The sequence below is a fragment of the Clavelina lepadiformis genome, chromosome 2 (genome assembly GCF_947623445.1).
Source record: "Clavelina lepadiformis chromosome 2, kaClaLepa1.1, whole genome shotgun sequence".
In the NCBI taxonomy this organism is placed as follows: domain Eukaryota; kingdom Metazoa; phylum Chordata; class Ascidiacea; order Aplousobranchia; family Clavelinidae; genus Clavelina; species Clavelina lepadiformis.
Window position 1 is genome coordinate 15,507,722 of NC_135241.1, and position 18,410 is coordinate 15,526,131.

At 38.0% G+C, this 18,410-nt stretch overlaps 1 protein-coding gene across 5 annotated transcripts in view; it reads right to left on the minus strand.

The window, feature by feature from the left end:
• The window catches only part of LOC143445033 (uncharacterized), a 28,409-nt gene extending 16,816 nt beyond the window's left edge, over positions 1–11,593 (minus strand). For all 5 annotated transcript variants that reach the window (XM_076943834.1, XM_076943833.1, XM_076943832.1 and 2 more), the window contains exons 1-2: positions 10,898–11,593; positions 10,554–10,755 (exon numbers count right to left, since the gene is read on the minus strand). In XM_076943834.1, coding sequence (XP_076799949.1) covers positions 10,554–10,755; positions 10,898–11,411 — 716 coding nt within the window. In that variant the 5' untranslated portion in view covers positions 11,412–11,593. The remainder of the gene's footprint in view (positions 1–10,553; positions 10,756–10,897) is intronic.
• Between the last annotated feature and the right edge of the window lie 6,817 nt (positions 11,594–18,410).

The following is an 18,410-nucleotide window of genomic DNA, read 5'->3' on the forward strand; positions in this document are numbered from 1 at the left end:
GATGGTACGGGATACATTAAGGCAACAGAACATTAGCTACTTCAAGTATGAAAGGAAATACGGCGGAAGCTCACAAAGTGAAGTTTAACTAATCCTAATGCAACGATTGAGCGATTTTCAGCGTGCACGTATTAACTATCGCTCCCACGATCAAGGTAGGAGTTTGATGATTAACTGTTTAACCGGTAACTATGAAGACCCGTGTTAATGCGGCAGAACAAGAAGGCGGGGAAACAAAAGAAAAGATAATTGCTTGGCATCCTAAAAACATGTTGTTACACTCGCACGCTATTTCCCTCTATAGTCAGCCATTTGTAACGGACACCAGGTTAGCGTAGTTATTGATGGTCTCGAATAGAGCCAGGATTTCAAAATAATTTATACTGATACGTTTTGGAAGTCGTACATTACATCCAAGCACCATGCTTGTAAGTTATATTTTCCACGAATGTATACCTGGACGCATTACGCCATGTCAACAATTTTCAAGCAACTTCCAGTTAATTTTGAAGTCATATTAAATCAAGTACCATTAGATATCCTCTTGGCCTACAGATGACAGTTCAGAGACTCGCTATGTCTATGCGTATGAAAACCTAACAGACATGCAGACGCGTGTTTCTAATATCGCCTGCCAAATTCTGAGTGGTAGAAAATAAAAAAATACCTGAGTTGGCTGCAACATTGCGAAACCCAGCAAAATGGCGTGACGCGCACATTGTGTGAGAAACACGTTAAAAGCAAAAACATTTGTGTAGATTGCATGTATACTACCAAGTCAATACAGCAAAAAGCTTGCCAGAAAGCAATTCAAAAACGGCTGTCTTTGAAAATGGGATTTTGAAATGGAATTTTACCCCTTGGTACAAATCATGCAAAAAGAAGTGTGATTTGCCCTTTTTTATATACAGCGACTAAGAAAGACAAACTACAGGGATTAGAAAACGATAACCTCTAAATCTTTTTTGACCATGTTTGTTTTTATGATCCACTTATAGATTGGCCTAATTAAATCTACATCCCTGAACTCTGTGTAATTGCGGTATTTTAATTTGCGGATTATGTTGATGTGCGGAAGGCTCTCAATCAACCGTACAACTATCCACTTGTTAAATGACTGAGATTTTTGTTTACGTGACGTCAGCATATAAGCCTGTGTATACTTACATGCACATTATACATACATGTATACATGACATAATAGTTTTGTCGTGTGCTTTACCGAGACATGTAGAATGACGGAAAAATTGTATTAATGCGCTTTTCTAAAGTTGGTAAGTGCTTGACAAAAGCAAGCACTGTTCTTCTGATCCGCTGACTCATCAATGCCTTGAAAGGGTTGAACTCCATACCGCCTTAGCAATGATGTAATATAAAACTACAAATATGGAGATCCCAAGCTGATTCCGACGGTCGAATAAAACAAGAACAGGCCTATATGAGCAAGGTAAATCTGTAGTAAATACTTAAGAGGTTGTGAATGGGCAAACAGCGCCTCCCATACCGTCCACACCCAATAGTTCGCATTTCGTAATGTAATGGGCTAAATCAAGTACGTCGATATCGATCATCCAGCGACTGGCAAATGGGAGAAGTACTGTTAAATGGCTTGTTGAAAAACAACTTTCAGACATCCTGAGTCAACCGCCATACCCCGCATTTGGAGTTTCAGAAAGATCGAAATGACCGCACAACACGACTACAAATGTAGGTTACATACCGTGTGGCCTGGTTGGGTTTACTTTTGTCATTTTTCACCGGTCGCCTTTGACATTCTCTTTTAAGAGCTTTCTTTTCAAAGCAAAAGGTGTAGACATAGACATGACTTCACGAAAGCTTCATTCAATCGAGAATAAAACGTGTTTGATCTTCTGCGCTATGTACCACAAATAAACTCATTACGTCATCCAAAAAGCTGAAATAATTTTCCGTCTATTCATATAGCTTCACGTGTTGAGGGATAATATTGCCACTAACCGTTTGCTTCGGCTTATCGACTTTATTTTGGCTCGTGACATTAAGCAGTACTGCATTCTAACAAGTTCAAGCAAGGAGATTTTAACACTCACTGCTACAAGTTACGCGTATATAAGATTAAGAGTACATTACGGCAAAAGTGTAACAACCAATTACAGCATATTGCCATTTTTAGGGTTAACAATATAACGCAGCAACATGAAGAAAACCATGCATTGCGTGCTACTGAAAAATTCATGTTGTTCCGTATGACGTCAATCGACCAAGCACAAGGCGGCTGTGGGTTGTGATTGCAAAATGCAGGGAACTTTCTCCCAACGACGTCCCGGAATTAAACTGACGGAAAACGATTGGTGATGACCAAAATAAACTTGCTTTAAGGCTGGTTCGTAAACATCATAACAGTTGGCGATAAACAGGCCTGCAATAAATAAGGTTTTAACTCCAATCATTGAGGGAGCGGCGTAGAGTAATACATGAGCTTGAGGTAGAAACAACTCACAGGGAATTAGCGTATACGCAAGCAGACATAATACAACCCAGACGTATGTTTCAAATCCTAACATGAAATCATATAACATTTGAGTTAATCTGCAGCCGGACATCATAACTGTGATGGGTAGGATAAGCCATGAAAGACACTTGGCAATAGAAATGATTGCTAACATAGACACACACAAAGGTCTAGTTTAGCAACCTATACGTGCGGTGTAGATAAATTAATGATTTCTTTGATGACAAATTTTCTGCTTATAACCGCCAATTCTGCGATTACTCGATGTTATAAACAATCCGCTAACAAAAGACAAGACAAGCAATTGCTTCGTTATATCAAAATTTAAAAACTGCTGAACCTAATCATGGAAATGAATCCGAAATGATTAATTCGTAAAATAACGATGATATTGTTAAGAAAGCTTTTGTTCTACAACTCGTCCAGGGTAAGACGGCAAGAATAATGTGAAAGTTATGCCGATAAAATCGCCGAAGCAAAAACGAAAATTAAGGTTGAGTTCATATGTCAGAACCGCTTTTGTGAAAAGGGTTAAATCTGATCTTCACATCTTGCGACGACAAAACTATGGGATGCATTTTAGGATATCTAAGGTAAGCTAAGAGATGCGATGAGAAAATCCTCTAAAAGACGTGGTGCGACAATCCTCTAAAATATGCCACGCGAATCAGAGGAGATAATTTTGGGTAGAGATGAAAGCTACACTACATGTCTTCTTCTTTTCGGTCTAATCTTGCATAGTCACAAGTCAAAACCCATTACAATTATAGTAGACAACACGAGTAGAACAATGTACGTGGCATACTGTAAGTCTAAGACATGATTTAGTTAATGGCCAACATAATGCACGTTTTGTCTCCCAGCGAACAATGGTTGAACTTTTTGACAACCATTTTCTCTAAACTTAAAAGTGCAATTGAGCGATTTCCACAAATACCTGTATCAACGAATGGGGCTGTTAGACCTTCGTATGCTATTTTAGGTGATGTGCAGGAACAATTTTGCTTACAACGAATCGCAGTGAGTTAATCGTGGTGCGACCCTGTACGCGCCATATCAGTCCCTTCAAACCCATTCAGGCGTCCTGAATCGCGGTCTATAGCTCATTACAACCGGCCATAGATATTGACCTATATTGGTTATCGACAAATGTACTTCGATCTGTGTTATAAGTTAAACAGGTTAGCTATATGATGGAATTAATAGACAACCGAACAACGTGATTGACGAAAGATTAAACTAGCATAGTGCTTTCGTGCTTGAAAGCTCAGCGGAGCGGCCATGCAAAACTTACTTCAAAAGCAGACTTTGCCCATAAAAAGCTTGGAGTAGACCAAAGCAACGTATGAGGGTTTATTCTGAACGCTCCACTGACTGCTTTGAAGTCCTTGCTGGGAAAGTTCAAAAATCGTCGTTGTTCAAAGATTACCAGGATTAGTTAAGTTAAATGAGTCTCGTGCGTTTTTTCTCTGAAATCGGTAGTGCAGCTTGTGAGCAAATAAAGTACAAGTGCTCCGTTAGTGCCTTACATAAAGAATAAGTGGGGTTGGGTTAAACTTGTGATATCTATCAACAACGGGAGTGGTCGTCTTAGGTTTACCGTTAGTGGTAAGACAAATTATTCTTCATCACGTTTTCGAAGTTCTAATACACCTTTAAATTAAAAAAACCATCGTATTAATTCGTTGCGATAAGTTCCGTATTCCGTTTGCCGATATCATCTCTTAGGTCACTAACACGTATGACAGAAGAGGATCGTTGCTTTTTTAATAAAATATGTTATGCAATTACACTTTATTGTAATAATTGAGATAATTGAGAGATATGAATTGTTTTAAGATAAACTTCCTGAATAAAAATCTGTTGGACATTTGCTTGCTGGGGACAAGTTAACCAGAGATTATGGTCGTATAAGACAAGTATACTGACGTGGTAAATTGTCACGGAACGTGTCATTAGATATAAAATCGTGAACAATTTGGGCTAGAAATCAAATCAACAATTAATAAAAAATATAAACGACCGGTGGAAAAAGTATCGTAGTATCTATTAAGCGATGGAGCTTAATTAGAGATGTGAATGTTATAATGATTTCGTTATTTGATGTCTTATTAAAAAAGCTTCACAAAAACAAACAATCAATATCTGGGCTGCTGGTACAACGGAACTCGCCAACTAACAATTTTACACTTAAGGCATGGGATTATTTCTGACCTTTTCTTACAGAAAGCTTAACTACAGAATGGTTATTTATGAAACCTAAATTCTTCAGGAAAGTCCCCAAAGAGCATACCAATTTGGATCCCGAGTCACGCATCGATAAATACACCTGACATCTTTTCACTTCAATAATAGTTGTGTCCCTTTATGATGTCCTACGTTTGATAGCTGCAGAATCGACAAAGACAATTATCGTTCAGCAAAAGCGTGTCTGAAGTATTAACGTCAACTAGTTATGTGCATATTGATATTGGAAATCGTAGACCGCTGGTAGATAAGGAACGGTAAAAGTACAAACTAAAATTAAAATTTCATGAATTCCACGTAAAACATACACAAAACATTACATATTCGGTCAATTGTCTAATTATTCCGATTCAGAGTATGTAATTATCATGGGATAACTCACAGCAGTCAATGTGCTCCAACTAACTGCCATATATCAGCTAAATGAAGAGAGTAAAGTAACGGGATTAGCTCCACCATTCATTTGCGCGGTACTATCACCAACCAACATTGAGAACGGCATTGATCGGCTAAAGCCGGAATATGTGCATTAAAACGTAGCAAGCCGCACTAACTAAACAAGCTAACTTTAAAAATTTGCTTGAATAAGAACGTTTTCTGATTTCGCTTTCGAAACCAGAAAGAAAGTATTTTATTAAGGAACAATTGAATAACGTATAGTGAAGAAAAAAACTTTTTTAATAAGTAATACACAAACCATAAATATGCAAAATGTAACCGCATCATTCAAAATGAAAACTAACACGTATAAACAAAACAGGAAATGGTCTTAAATGACGATATAATTTAAGGCGCGATTACCAATTGCTGGAAATATCACCGACTTTGATCTTTACCACTGAAAATACACCAAAAAATGAGGATAATAGGTTGCAAGATTGTTACAGCAGTGGTCATTTTGTGCTTTGTTGATGCCCTAAGGTGATACAATTACACGTCTACCTCAAGGCAACATTTCCTAAATTTAAACAATAAACGCATTCATTATCACAGCAATCGTGGCTTCGCTTAGATAAACCACCCGCTCATTTTGAAGAGACAACGGATTTGAGTGCAGGTGGTGAAAAGTAATTGCCATCTTAGGTAGACGTTGGGCCTTTCCTTCTAAATCTGTTCGGTCGTTGCTGGTCGCAATGCGCGAGTTCAGGAAGGATTAAGAACGTTATGAAGGATCAACACACTGCATAAGACGGGTCAAAAATTTATTTCAACGCAAATTAGATGAAGGTGACCTGAACAGTGCACTCTGTTCGGAGCGCGCACCTTGCGATTTACAATCGATGAACTGCTAGGTTCTCCATCGCGACACGGTAGACCAGTCATGTCCGGATGGCCCCAAATTCGATTACATCAGCAAACCAAGAATCAACTATACGGCTTGAACGAATAACGCACATAGTAGGTGAATACTACAAGGCGCAATGATCCCTATTCAAGAGCGATGATAAGAGCACACATGTTTGGCGAGATATGGTCGCAGAATTTAAAAATATATCCGACGATATTCACGAACTGTGGCGTCACGGGAAACTAGAAACGTCATTTTCAAAAATAAGTTACACAAATGGGCCCGAATGTAGCATCACTTGTTACAAGGTCACAATAGATCACAATGCTTTTCATCGAGCATTGTATCATTTCAAGACCATGACGTCAATAAGTAAGCAGAGTTCTTTAAATATCACTGTAACGCACAAATGAACGATTTTTCACTCATCGTGAGCCGGCGTCGCACCGTAATATTTTGCAAACACTGCCGGCCATGTTCACATATGAGAAAAAGGCTTGAAGAAATGAAGCAAACGAAATAAAGGCCTTGTTTGGCGATAGTACCCGCACGACCTTTCATGCATTGCAGACAGCAGGGGGCTTTACAATGTTTAGCACAAGTTGAAAAGCTTGCGTGCGGCGCGGACGCAATTCACCGGATATTAGAAGCATTGTTTTGGCAACAAATTCGACGACTGAAAAACAGGAAAATATCTCTTCTTAGCAATTTTGCCCTGGGCATGTTTTACGGATCACGAAACGAGGCCGTATGAGGCAACTTCAAGTTTGGAGACGGAATTTTAATGCACTCGATCAGTAAACGGGCTACCCGAAACTGCTGTAGTCAATGGGGCTGATAAGCAAAGTTTTGCCCTCCAATTTGTGCTTGGAGCTGATGATACACAACATTTACGCAACTCGAATTAGCATACAAATTCCTGCAAATGAATCTGGTCCATCTGCAAGTTTACATAACACCATCAGATACACGAAATTTGTAAACAAATAAATTTCCTAAAATGAACGGAATTTTACAAGATTTTATTTTCTATTAATAGCTTTAAATTCTAAAAGCCCACACTGTAAAGTGTTATACAGCAAAATACAAGACCATCGTATTTTTGATATTATAGTTAACATTTCGGCACAAAAAATTTGTTTTTAGCAATTGCTCGGCCATAAGACGTTGTTTTGCTGTGCGGATTAGAAAATATCAAAGGCGTTTCACTTGGCGTAGCAACAACTTGTGAAAGAATGTTTTGTTGTAATATAATCTCCTTGATCCGATTAGAGCAGAGCAGTCTAATTAGAAGAATTAACAATTGGCGAGATAAACAAGAAACACGCTTTAAGATTTGGAGAAAGCTGTAACTGCAACAAAATGGCTCCTTCAGGTTTGAGCAATCAAACAGCAACTAAGGCATCAAAAACATGAACTTTAGCAACACAATTGCCTTGTGGGTCAACCAAGAGCATTTGCTTTGATAAGTTAAACAGAATTATGGTAAAGGTAACACAGACATAAAAAGCTGAAATTTTACGACGCCAGCCCAAACCAGTTTTATTAGGTCACGGTAATTTGCTTAACATAGGTATGTAAGCATACAGGTATATGAAGGTCATAGGCGGACAATGATGCCAAGCATAGCGACATCAACAACGGCCTCCATTTCTAGTTTTAAACATGGTGTGATAATAAAACAGGATTTGTTCCTACTATACACCAACGATACTTCACAGCAATTCGATAAAGCTACAAAAAAGCAAAACATTTCGCACAAATGTAGTGTGATTGCGCAAATACTGCATAACAACGACGAAAAGATGCTAGATTTCCCATAAATAAGAGATAAAGACGTACGTGCAGCGAATATAAGTAATCTACTAAAAATGTTACTGATATAACACACAGAGTTTTAAAAGGTGAATTGTTTTTGAAAATATACCGTTAATGTTTTATTCCTAACCGAATTTCGGACAATATACAACCACATCCACAAACCAATCACTGGCTCTACTCGCAAGCTCCGTTTGATTCGAAAAACCACAGCTTTTTTCGCGGGCTGATGGCAGAAGATAAGTGGGACATAACCCGTTGGATTCCAGCGCTTACCGGATTGAGTTACTGAACTTTAAAGGAGTACATCGTAAGTCAAACAAGTATCATACTTTTGTTTAGGGATACCTTATGACCGCCTCAGTGGGTGGTAGGTTAGAGAAGGTTTTAGGTTTGGAAGTTAATTATTAGACGCCACAACGTATGCTGAGTTTTAATTATGAGTACGACTTGGAAAAAAGAAAACAGTTGAGATCACCGCTACGGGTGGCGTCCTCCGTGCCGTGTTCAATGCATAGGATCATGTGTTGGCGCAGTATGCCGAGCAGTTACCACGAGACTACAGCCTACGTTTCTGTAACCTGTCACTCTTTGCTGACGTCACACGGGTTGGCTTGCGGGAACTTCGTAATAAATAAATGTTGAAAAGCAAAGGTCATGAGAGAGCTAAGTAAGCCGACGATATATGAAGCCTGTATAACGACTGACATTGATGGAAAAATTAGTTTTTTTGTCTTAAGTAAGATGGATGTTATGGAAATGAGGCAAACCTTAAGCCAATAAATATCGCACTCGTCAAACATGCTAGCCCCTGTTTTGCTTATTTGTTTGATATATAATTTTATGCGTATATTCTTTCAGTTAAAACGCACCTTTAAAAAAAACTAAGGATAACCATATAAATAAACAGCTGCTCCCACCAAGTTTTGCACAACCTTTACAGACCACACTAAATTAATAAACGAAAACATGGCGCCTTCAAAGTAATCAAGCTAAAGGCCGAAGTTAACGAACCATATTAAATTACGTTATAACAGAAATCCACATCTAAGCACGTCGGCCAAATAGGGCCACAACCGTTGATCCCAGAGGGGACACGTTCAAATAACCTAACGTGCGCCATCCTTCGCGTAAATTAAAAGATACAAAAGAAAGGTAAACGTCCAGTACGCTTGGCAATTCCATCGTAACTACACGACCTATTCAGTCGATATCTATTGCTATTTATGTCGCGCGAGTAAGTAAAGCTGCAACTCGAATACCAAACTAAAATTCCAAAGTTACAAGCGAGTTGACCTTTCAAAAGTCCGTGTAAATGGTTACCTGCGTGGTTTAATATTTAATCCAAGTTCCACTAAGCGAAATTGCACAAACAAAAACACATATCTGCTGATACACTAGAACTGCAGAAGGACACAAAATATGATCCAAAATAATAATCAGCTAAAGTATTCTGGTTTAATTCTGAGTTTCACAAGAAACAACGGGTAGAACCCACACCTAAAGGAATCCATATTGCTGCTTATATGTTTATGAATTATGATGTCACATTAACGTCATGAAAGTAAGTTTTTCAAATGTGCGTCAGAATAAATCTCATTTGAACCCGATCGTCGCACGAGCCTATTCCTAACCGGAAATTGTTTGATCCTTAAGAGATCTAAAGAAAACTGCCAAAGAAAATTCCGTGTGCCGCTATTTCGCTAACCGATTTGCGCTAATTGAAATATCTGTCACAACATTGCGGGAAAGCGGGAATAAAACGGTTTGCTTTAGCAGAATCGCACGATTCTGTTGTTCCAATAAATAAGCATGCAATGATAAGACGCATAGCAGCAGAAAAGAATCCCAGGCACGCTTAGTCATTCTAAAACTGGGAAATGGGCCGACTCTCTGTATGATTAAAGAATGGCCATGGGAAAATGTTTTTCTTGACAAAAACAAGTTTTTCAAATCGGAATACCGTCTTTGTAATTTCCCATTAACATGCCACATGGCAATAAAAGCATACTATAGTAAATGAATTCATGTCACCGTAAAGAAAACTAGGTAAACGATACTCAACGTATGGCCAAAATGACTTATTGTCAATTGACTGCGTAATTTAGCATCAAAAAGCCCAGAAAACCAAAAGGCGGGGACTCCAAACCACAAAAGAATTCAGTCATTACACCCTAGACGAATTTTTGTACGGAACCAGCTCTAGCTGAATTAATACACTGACATAAAGTGGAAGTTTCAGACGACGTGAAAACTGATATGTGTGGGTCACAGCTACTGTTGCGTGTTAACAGATAATGGCTTATCTTTTAAGGGCCACGACAATGAAAAGAATAGGTAAAACAACCTCCGCCCGCACGCGATTCTTCACAGATTGGCAGAGAATGTCGGGCATGACTATTCGTATTGTAATATATATTTTATAAAAAGCTTCAGCACGTCGAAACGCCTGGAAAGTGTGGGCACGTCTCACAGTCCAATTCCAATAACACATATCATGGTCTTACAATTAAGAATAAAAGGTATGCTAATATGTTCTTTCAGTTTTACTTTCTCGGGCCTAATCACACGCTGCACTTCCTCTATTACACCTTCTTCTTAAGGTTGAAGAGCAAAAATGCGTAGTACTTTGGCAAATTAGTGTTAATACTTAACATTCTCACACGGCAAACATGGAACACAAAAATCAAGAAATAGAAAGTTTCCCACCTTCCACTGACCAGCAGTACATCGGTGTTGTGGGGTCCCCAGCCTGGAATCACTCTCATTGTCTGAAAATCTAATGGGCCGGAGTCTGAAGAAGTGGTGTCAGGTAAAAATGATCGAGGAGAAACCGAATTTCCATAACGTGCAATGTGGGTCGAGCCCACGGGGCCATCGCCAGTGAAAGTACGATACACGTTGGATGACCCTGAGAAAAAAAAGTTAAAAACAATTTAATGCAAACTGAATGTATATGCTACTAGATTAGAAATTCAAGTTTTAGTTCAATATTGTTGCGAGGCATATAAAAACTAACAGTAACACTTATTTCAAAAGGAAATATTACTTACCATCGGTTCTTGTAAGAGGGTGTTTAGCATCATATGTGATTCCAGCAAGGCAAAAAGATAGCTGAGATAAGAGCAGGACGATCAGTATAGTGAGTGTGGTCATCCTAGGACGACTGGTAGATAACATCAATGGTCTCGATTTACAAGAACCTGACGATAATCTCGGTAGGCTCAAAAGGCTTAGAAGCGATTGCTTTTTGAAGCAATTGTAATAATGTAAATCATCACTTCTCGTCACCGCATCGTCACAAGAATTTGTTTGGATGAGCTTCGAAGGCAGCTGGTCTTCAGTCACCCAATCGCCGCGATAACTTGATTGTTTTGCCTGTCGTGCGCTTGTCATATTTTTCGAGTGATGGCTTACTCGAGATCTGCAAATTTGCTTTGATCGACCACGAGGTGTGAACTTGGACCTTCTTCCATGAGGCTGAAGGGCACGAACCGTAAGTCCACGGTACTGGCGTAATCCGGCAATTTCTTCCACCGGACTCGTTGAATTGTAAGTGGCTTCCATTACCACTGCTCGGGAGTGCTAGGCTTCAATAAAAGTCCAGAAATAAATCCACTGGGTAATTCAGGTGCAGCAGGAATAACGCTTCCCAAAAATGCAAAGAACGTGAAACTTATTCCGAATAAGAAAGATGTAACATTTATTTCAGCAAATAGTACGATTTCCGAGAATCTTTAAAACTCGCCTACAAAAAGAAATATTTGGATAACAAAATAGTTTTACACACTCACACAAACATACCGACAAACTTCTTTGCCTTGAATAAGCGGTTTCATTAAAGAAAGTACTGTACTAGACACCTTTGAAATAGAACGAGATAACACAAAGGTGGTCCTGTGATCTCGATTGATAGCGTATCTGAGATAGGTCAGATCTAAACTTGAACTTTGTTTGATTAAACGTTTAATTGGAGATTTTTTTCCGAAACCACTGCGTCGCGCATTCAAGTTTCTTGCCTTTCAATCTATATCTGTGCGCCGTCTCACGCAACTGAACACTCCGCTGACCCATCCATTGTTGTACTGAAGCTATAAATTCCACTTGATTCTAGTCCCTTTTTAGATCCTGCACGTTTATAGCAAACTTTATCTTTCGCAGGTGCGATGTTGAAAAAAGGTTAACGAAACCGTAAGCGCAAGCCCAACACTGATGCCCTGTAACAGCATATTTGTCAGAAGCCCGCCTAGTCGAATCTCGTAGCTTTGGCGAACCAAATGACGCAGTGAAAATGAAACGTGGCGTTTATATATACGACTTCAAAACGCAGAAAAAAGTTTTGAGTGTTCTGAAATGACTCAATCAGTCATATACACGCAGAGGAAGCAGCTAGCATTTAAAGCAAAAACTGATTTGTAATGCGCCCCGATGCCCGATGTAACAAACACATACCAACGGGAGGATTACGTCAGAATCTGACGACGTATAACATACAGGTCATGTGCGCGTGGGAATAAATTAAACGACTTTTTAGGGATGGATGGCTCAAGAATTTTCTCCTGACCAAGAATAGGTGGCGAGTGGACACCGGCTATCGCCATTGGTTATTAAACTCTTATATTAGTCCTGATAAAGATATCATACGCAATGCAATCCAAATGTCAATTAACGGTTCAATCATAGCTTCAAATCAAGATTTATTTTCAGATCAATTTTCAAATGATTGTAAAGGCAATTGCTAAAGGTTAAACAAATACTGGGTTAATTGCATTACGTGCACCTGATTCTCCAAGAAATGGGATTCATTCAATAAACGACAATCACCGTGAAGAGAAAAGAATCATACACTTAATATGGGTCTAAATAAAATCATGGCTGTTAAATAATTAACAAAAAATTCGACGAATGTTATTTTCATATAATTGGACTCAGCGGCAGAATGAATATGTTAATAAACTTCATTGCGTGCAGCGAGATTACCAGCGCGTTATTCCTTGGCAACAGTGTTAAGTGCGGTGTCTAAGCACAGATTCCGTCGCTATTTGCGGTTTAACACGATTAGTTATCAGTCACGAAACTATAATGTCACAAAAGAAAATTGCAGCCTTAATGACCATTCCCTAAATTTTTTGTGTTATTAATTCCAATATCTGCCGTGCATAGTAATTTACAATAGCTCCTTTTAATTTGATCACACACATTTTCTAAAATGAGGCCATCAGGAAACGCGTAGTACTCAATTTACAGTCTTTGTCAATGCTGCCTATATTTGTCTTCTGCTTATTATATATCTATTCTATTCGGGTATACACGAATTTAAGATTCTTTTGTGCAAGTACAATATTTCTTTCGTAAGCACGGCGTCCAGCTTTCGGCCGTAACCAAACGCATAAATACGACGTTTCGTATAAAGTCCCCGATTTCGAAACGTTTTGTAAAAAGCGACTTCAACTTTGGCAAATGTTCGCAGGCTTAAACATCGTAGCTTCCTGACACGAATGGACTGCGGATTTGCGCGTAAATAACAAACGTTGTCCAGGTGTAGCAAGCGACTTACGAGCATGGTGTGAAATCTGGTTTCCGGCCAAAACGTTTTGATTTGCAAAGGTCTTCCAGTCACAATTAAATAGATGACAAATATGTCAAAGTAATAAGTTAAAACTGGCAGCGAAAACTCGACGTGGATAGGGTTAAGTCAATTTAGTGGTGCGAATTCCTTGCGTATTTGCATGGTGATGCATGACACCTTTAATAACCGGGGCATTACCAATCGCAACTGAGAGTATATATATCATTTTCCAAACAAAATATGTAACATAAAACAACATGTTTTCGGTTTAACTTAAATAAACCATGTTTTCTGAGTTTATTTTTAACGGACATTTCATTTATAAACTTATAGCAACCAAATTTTTATTGCTTAAAACATGGCGTAGTCAATGTATACGTTGCCATTATGTTAGCATCGTCAACAGATTACCGAATGAAATGAACAAAAAACAGCGAAAAAGAGTGTTGATTTCTTCCGCGTCGTGTGAAATTTCGCGCCGAAGTGTGACAAATCAGACACAGGACAAGGCGAAACTAAAATTAATGCGACAAAAATTTGTTTTTCGATTGAAACTGCGATCACCGGACAAGCACAACGACACAAACAATTTCATAACTTCAGTAGAACCACCCCTACAAAATAACATATGTTGCGTGACGTAAGTTCTTGAGCGATTGAAAACGTAAGTGCTTTCCGTTCAGGTTGATGCCGCCGCATGTGTCAGATGAAGAAAGTAACAAGAATGACTCCAATGTCGTTACATTCCCACGCTTATAAAGGAAGGAAGCACTAGTTGTAGTAAGATTGTTTGATTTGTTTGACGGTCTGTGATAAAGTTTACAACTTCTATTGCGATTTGGCGCTTTTCACATCTTAGCACGCCACGCACAATAAACAAGCATTCGTTTTAAAAAAATATGGCAAATCAACAACAATAATTATGTGTAAATAAATAACATGCTTTGCGAAGAAAAACTTTCATGTGTCAAGTATCGCAATCACTACACATCTCAACAAGCCAATACTATTCCCGGCGCGCTGCAATACGGAAATAATAAACATTCATCGTTAGAACACCTGCTATGGAGGATTTTGAAACAATTTTCAATGCAGCGATCGTACGGAAACACGCACGTAATAAACCTGTGACGTTAACGGCCAGACAACTGTCTATTTAATTTCCGCTTGCACTTAAAATTCAGCTGCGGACTCAAACTTATTGCCGCAACAAAATGATTTAAGAATTACATCATAGCACTGACTTGAGAATGTCGCTGTTTTTACGGTAATTGTGCGTTACGATCTTTTAAACACAGTACGCAGTAATTTCTACTTATCGCTTATTGTTCTGCATTGAATGTGCAGCGAAATTGACCATTTGTTTTTAATGAATATAATTTGAGCAAATGGCTGAATCGTGCTATGGGTCCCTGGAGGCGTAAAATAGAAAAGTAAGGCGTTTGGTTCATGAAGAAGATTTATAGAAAGGCGAAGACAAAATAAGCGCCGTGACTAATCCTTAGTTTTGCGGCGAGAGAAACTAATCAATACTGACCCACGAACAGACCGTGCACGCGACTGAAAAGGATTTACCTTCACCAATCAAGATAAGAAAACGTGCTACAATCACTGTTTGTGGATGATCATCAACCAACCTTAGAAAAAACGATCACTGGGAAGTTTGCGGTTATGGGCAAAGCCTGAGTCCCTTAACCGACAACCAGCGACAAAACGTTGATTGTTATCAACAGCAGGTATTTGCCGCAGGCCTTCCCTTGCTCAACTAATCGTTAATGCACGACGTTATTGTACTGCTTAAGAACTTGCTTACAATGCCAACAAAAAGGGTTCGCTGTACGTACAACAATATATCACTAAATTGAATTTCATAAGTCAAATCATATTGAAGCAGGTTTAGTCACTAATGTAAAACAACTTTTCTTGCAAGCTATAACACGTTAAAGCTTGTGTCAAAGTTACGCGATATCTTTGAAGACCACATGCAACAAACTAAAAGCTTATACTGTAGAAGGCAGTGTTGATATAACGTCCATTTCCACAACGTATTACTGCCACTGAAATGTTTTTATCTTGCATATAAGAGCTCTTCTAAACACAGTACTGTAAAAGCGACAAGCGAACGAATATATTGGGAATTATTACGACACCTATTGCAAACAAACACTGATTCACGCAGTTTCGTTAGGTTAACAACTATTAGTCTCCTACTCTAGTGAATGCGAACTACAATTCAATGACTGTCGAAATATTAAACAGTATTACAGTTAAGCGATTCTCAACTGATGTGAAGTCCATTTATAGCATTAATGAGTACAAACGGTTTGACACCATTTATCATACTTGCAGTCCACGCTAACCTCACACTACGTCCAAACTAATGCCCCGTCTAATGCATTTACCTCTCAATCCTACAACTATCACCACCTTTCGTAACGTAATAAAGACAAAAGAACACCACAGTAAGTTCTCGTTTCCCTTTTTCCTTTAACAAAAAAGCGTCCGACACGCCTGAATGACTCGGCGTCGCAAAGGTGAGCGTTATCAGAGCATACGGTATGTGGCCTGTTGTAGAAAGGTAACCAAACTATAAGTGTGACTTCAATACACATTGCAAAAAGGCCCTGTACCTCATGAATGATTCACCAGTTAAGAGCACTCTGTGCCCCTTACCAATGGATGTAAATCGATATGAGTCTTTTGCCGATGAATACGTCTGTTCTTCTTTCCAACCCATTAGAGATTGTTGCAACATTATGCAACTAACTAAGTGAAATTTTGTAACCCGACGCTCGGAGTAACAACAAAATTGTGACTGTTGTTCCCTTCTCAGTAATGGTCTTAGAAAGATGATATAGCACAATAAAAGCCGTAATAAAGATGACAAAACATTTCAGATTACATCACCTGATAAATTAAAAAATTTGTCACATTTTAGAAGAAAAGTTGAACATTCTCAAACGTCAGACCAGAAGCACTGTACGCGAGTGGGTATGAACTAAGAACTAATGTCTAAATAAGGAGATTTTACAAGTTTTACGTCAAATCGAAACCGTCAAGGAGCTTTTAGGAGAATTGCACCACTGCTAAGTAAAGTGGTATAACAAGATGGCGACGACGAATTACGTCATGGACAAAACTAAAATTGTATCGGATCGAAATATTGTGTAAGACAAGCCACTTAGCACACATTCTAAAAGCTGATTAACTAAAAGGGCTTTTTATATTTCAGCTTGAACATTCCTGCATAAACACGATTCGATAAATTAGAAATACTCCACCATTTAAGTATATTTACTGTTTTTCAACTGGGATTCAACAAAATTATTTCGAAAAAAACTTGACACCAACCGATTTAATTGTACTTAAAAGTATCTTCATTGTCCGAAATATTTAGGCTTCCGTTTTGTTTTATATTTATATGGACAGTAAAAACACAAAGTATACGAGTGAAAATAATTATATACCCCCGGGGTAAGCGAATATCACAATCTATGACAATCTAATTCAATGCATTTTGACCTTACGTTCGTTTTCGTATATTAAGCCTTCGTGTTAAATATTGGTCACTGACAATTATAATTACCACATCTATTCCCAAATTTATATCAACTAAAATACTTAATGATGAAAGATAAATAAAAAATACACATGGAAACGTTTTGAAATAACTTCAGTATGTGAGGTTGTGATTCAAAAGCTAAGAGCATCAAAGAAATGAAAGTACGAAGCGTACCCATACGAAAACATTTTTTTGAAGAAATGCGTATTTCTATTTTGTTTAACTTGTCGAAGGCATTGTAACGGGATGTCCTTATCTAATTACACAATTCTAAATTACAGTAAAATGTGACACCAAGTTGTAAGTCTTTTAATTCTAGCAAATGAAAATGTAATACATCTGTACAAATTCTTGTGGCAAACTGAAGTAGTATATACAATATATTTTTGCACAAAAATGTCTAACCGACCTTGTATTAGAATATTTTCTACAATCCGTGTTTAATAAAGTGTATTATTATCGCTAAAAAGAGTGCAGTTTATTAATAAAAAACATGGATTATATGGATTACGATAGTACATTACGATAATATACGTAGTTGGTTTCAACAGTTTTTGCTTTGTTTTCCTCAAGAAACTCTAGATCTGTTTTGTATTCCAAAACTGGCCATGTTTTCAAAATATAACTAAACGTGTTAGAAACGTATTATAAAGCTGTACACTTTAATTAACAGAAAAGTAATACAGGACAATTTACGTTTAGCTTAAGCGCAATATATTCCTACTTGTCACTACATGACAATGCTAATATAGCATTGCATATAATGTATAAGCTTATAAATCAATAATGATGTCATTATAGAGGTCAAGTAAGTTAAATCTATAGATATTCAAGCAGATTTATTGACGATTGTTCATGAGAACAAGAGGACTTGTGTGATACCAGCATTCCTTGCGTCAAAATTTTAAAGTTCAGTTTCAGTCTATAAATAAAGTTCCTGATAAAGATTTCAATATGACTGTAAACCCATTGCTTTTTCGGTGTTTTCTAACATATGCTAAAGCCAAGGGTTATTTTTATCACTCAACTTGTATAATGTCAAAGTTTGGTGTTTATGTTTATCTTTCCAGGACGAAAAGACAGATTTTGTTAAAGTTTTCTCTTCAAATTTTGTGTTTGTGATGGCGCAATACCCGACTAAAAGGTCACAACGACACTCAAAGTTGTCTTCGATCTGAAAACGACACTTGAGAGTAAGGTCAATCACAGCCGCACCTTGATCATCTGCTATAGATATACCTTTTCGAAATGGAACTCCAAACTAAGAAGCATTTCCAAAAATATCCTTCCTTAAATTTTTCGTATCAATTCAGTTTGTGTCGTTGGTATTAAAAACCGTCTTGCTTACAGCCTCAACAGAAACGGGATAATTTACACAAACACATCAGCATCCCCTTCCGCAGAACACTTGCTGCTAAAGTGTGAAGGGTTTTAT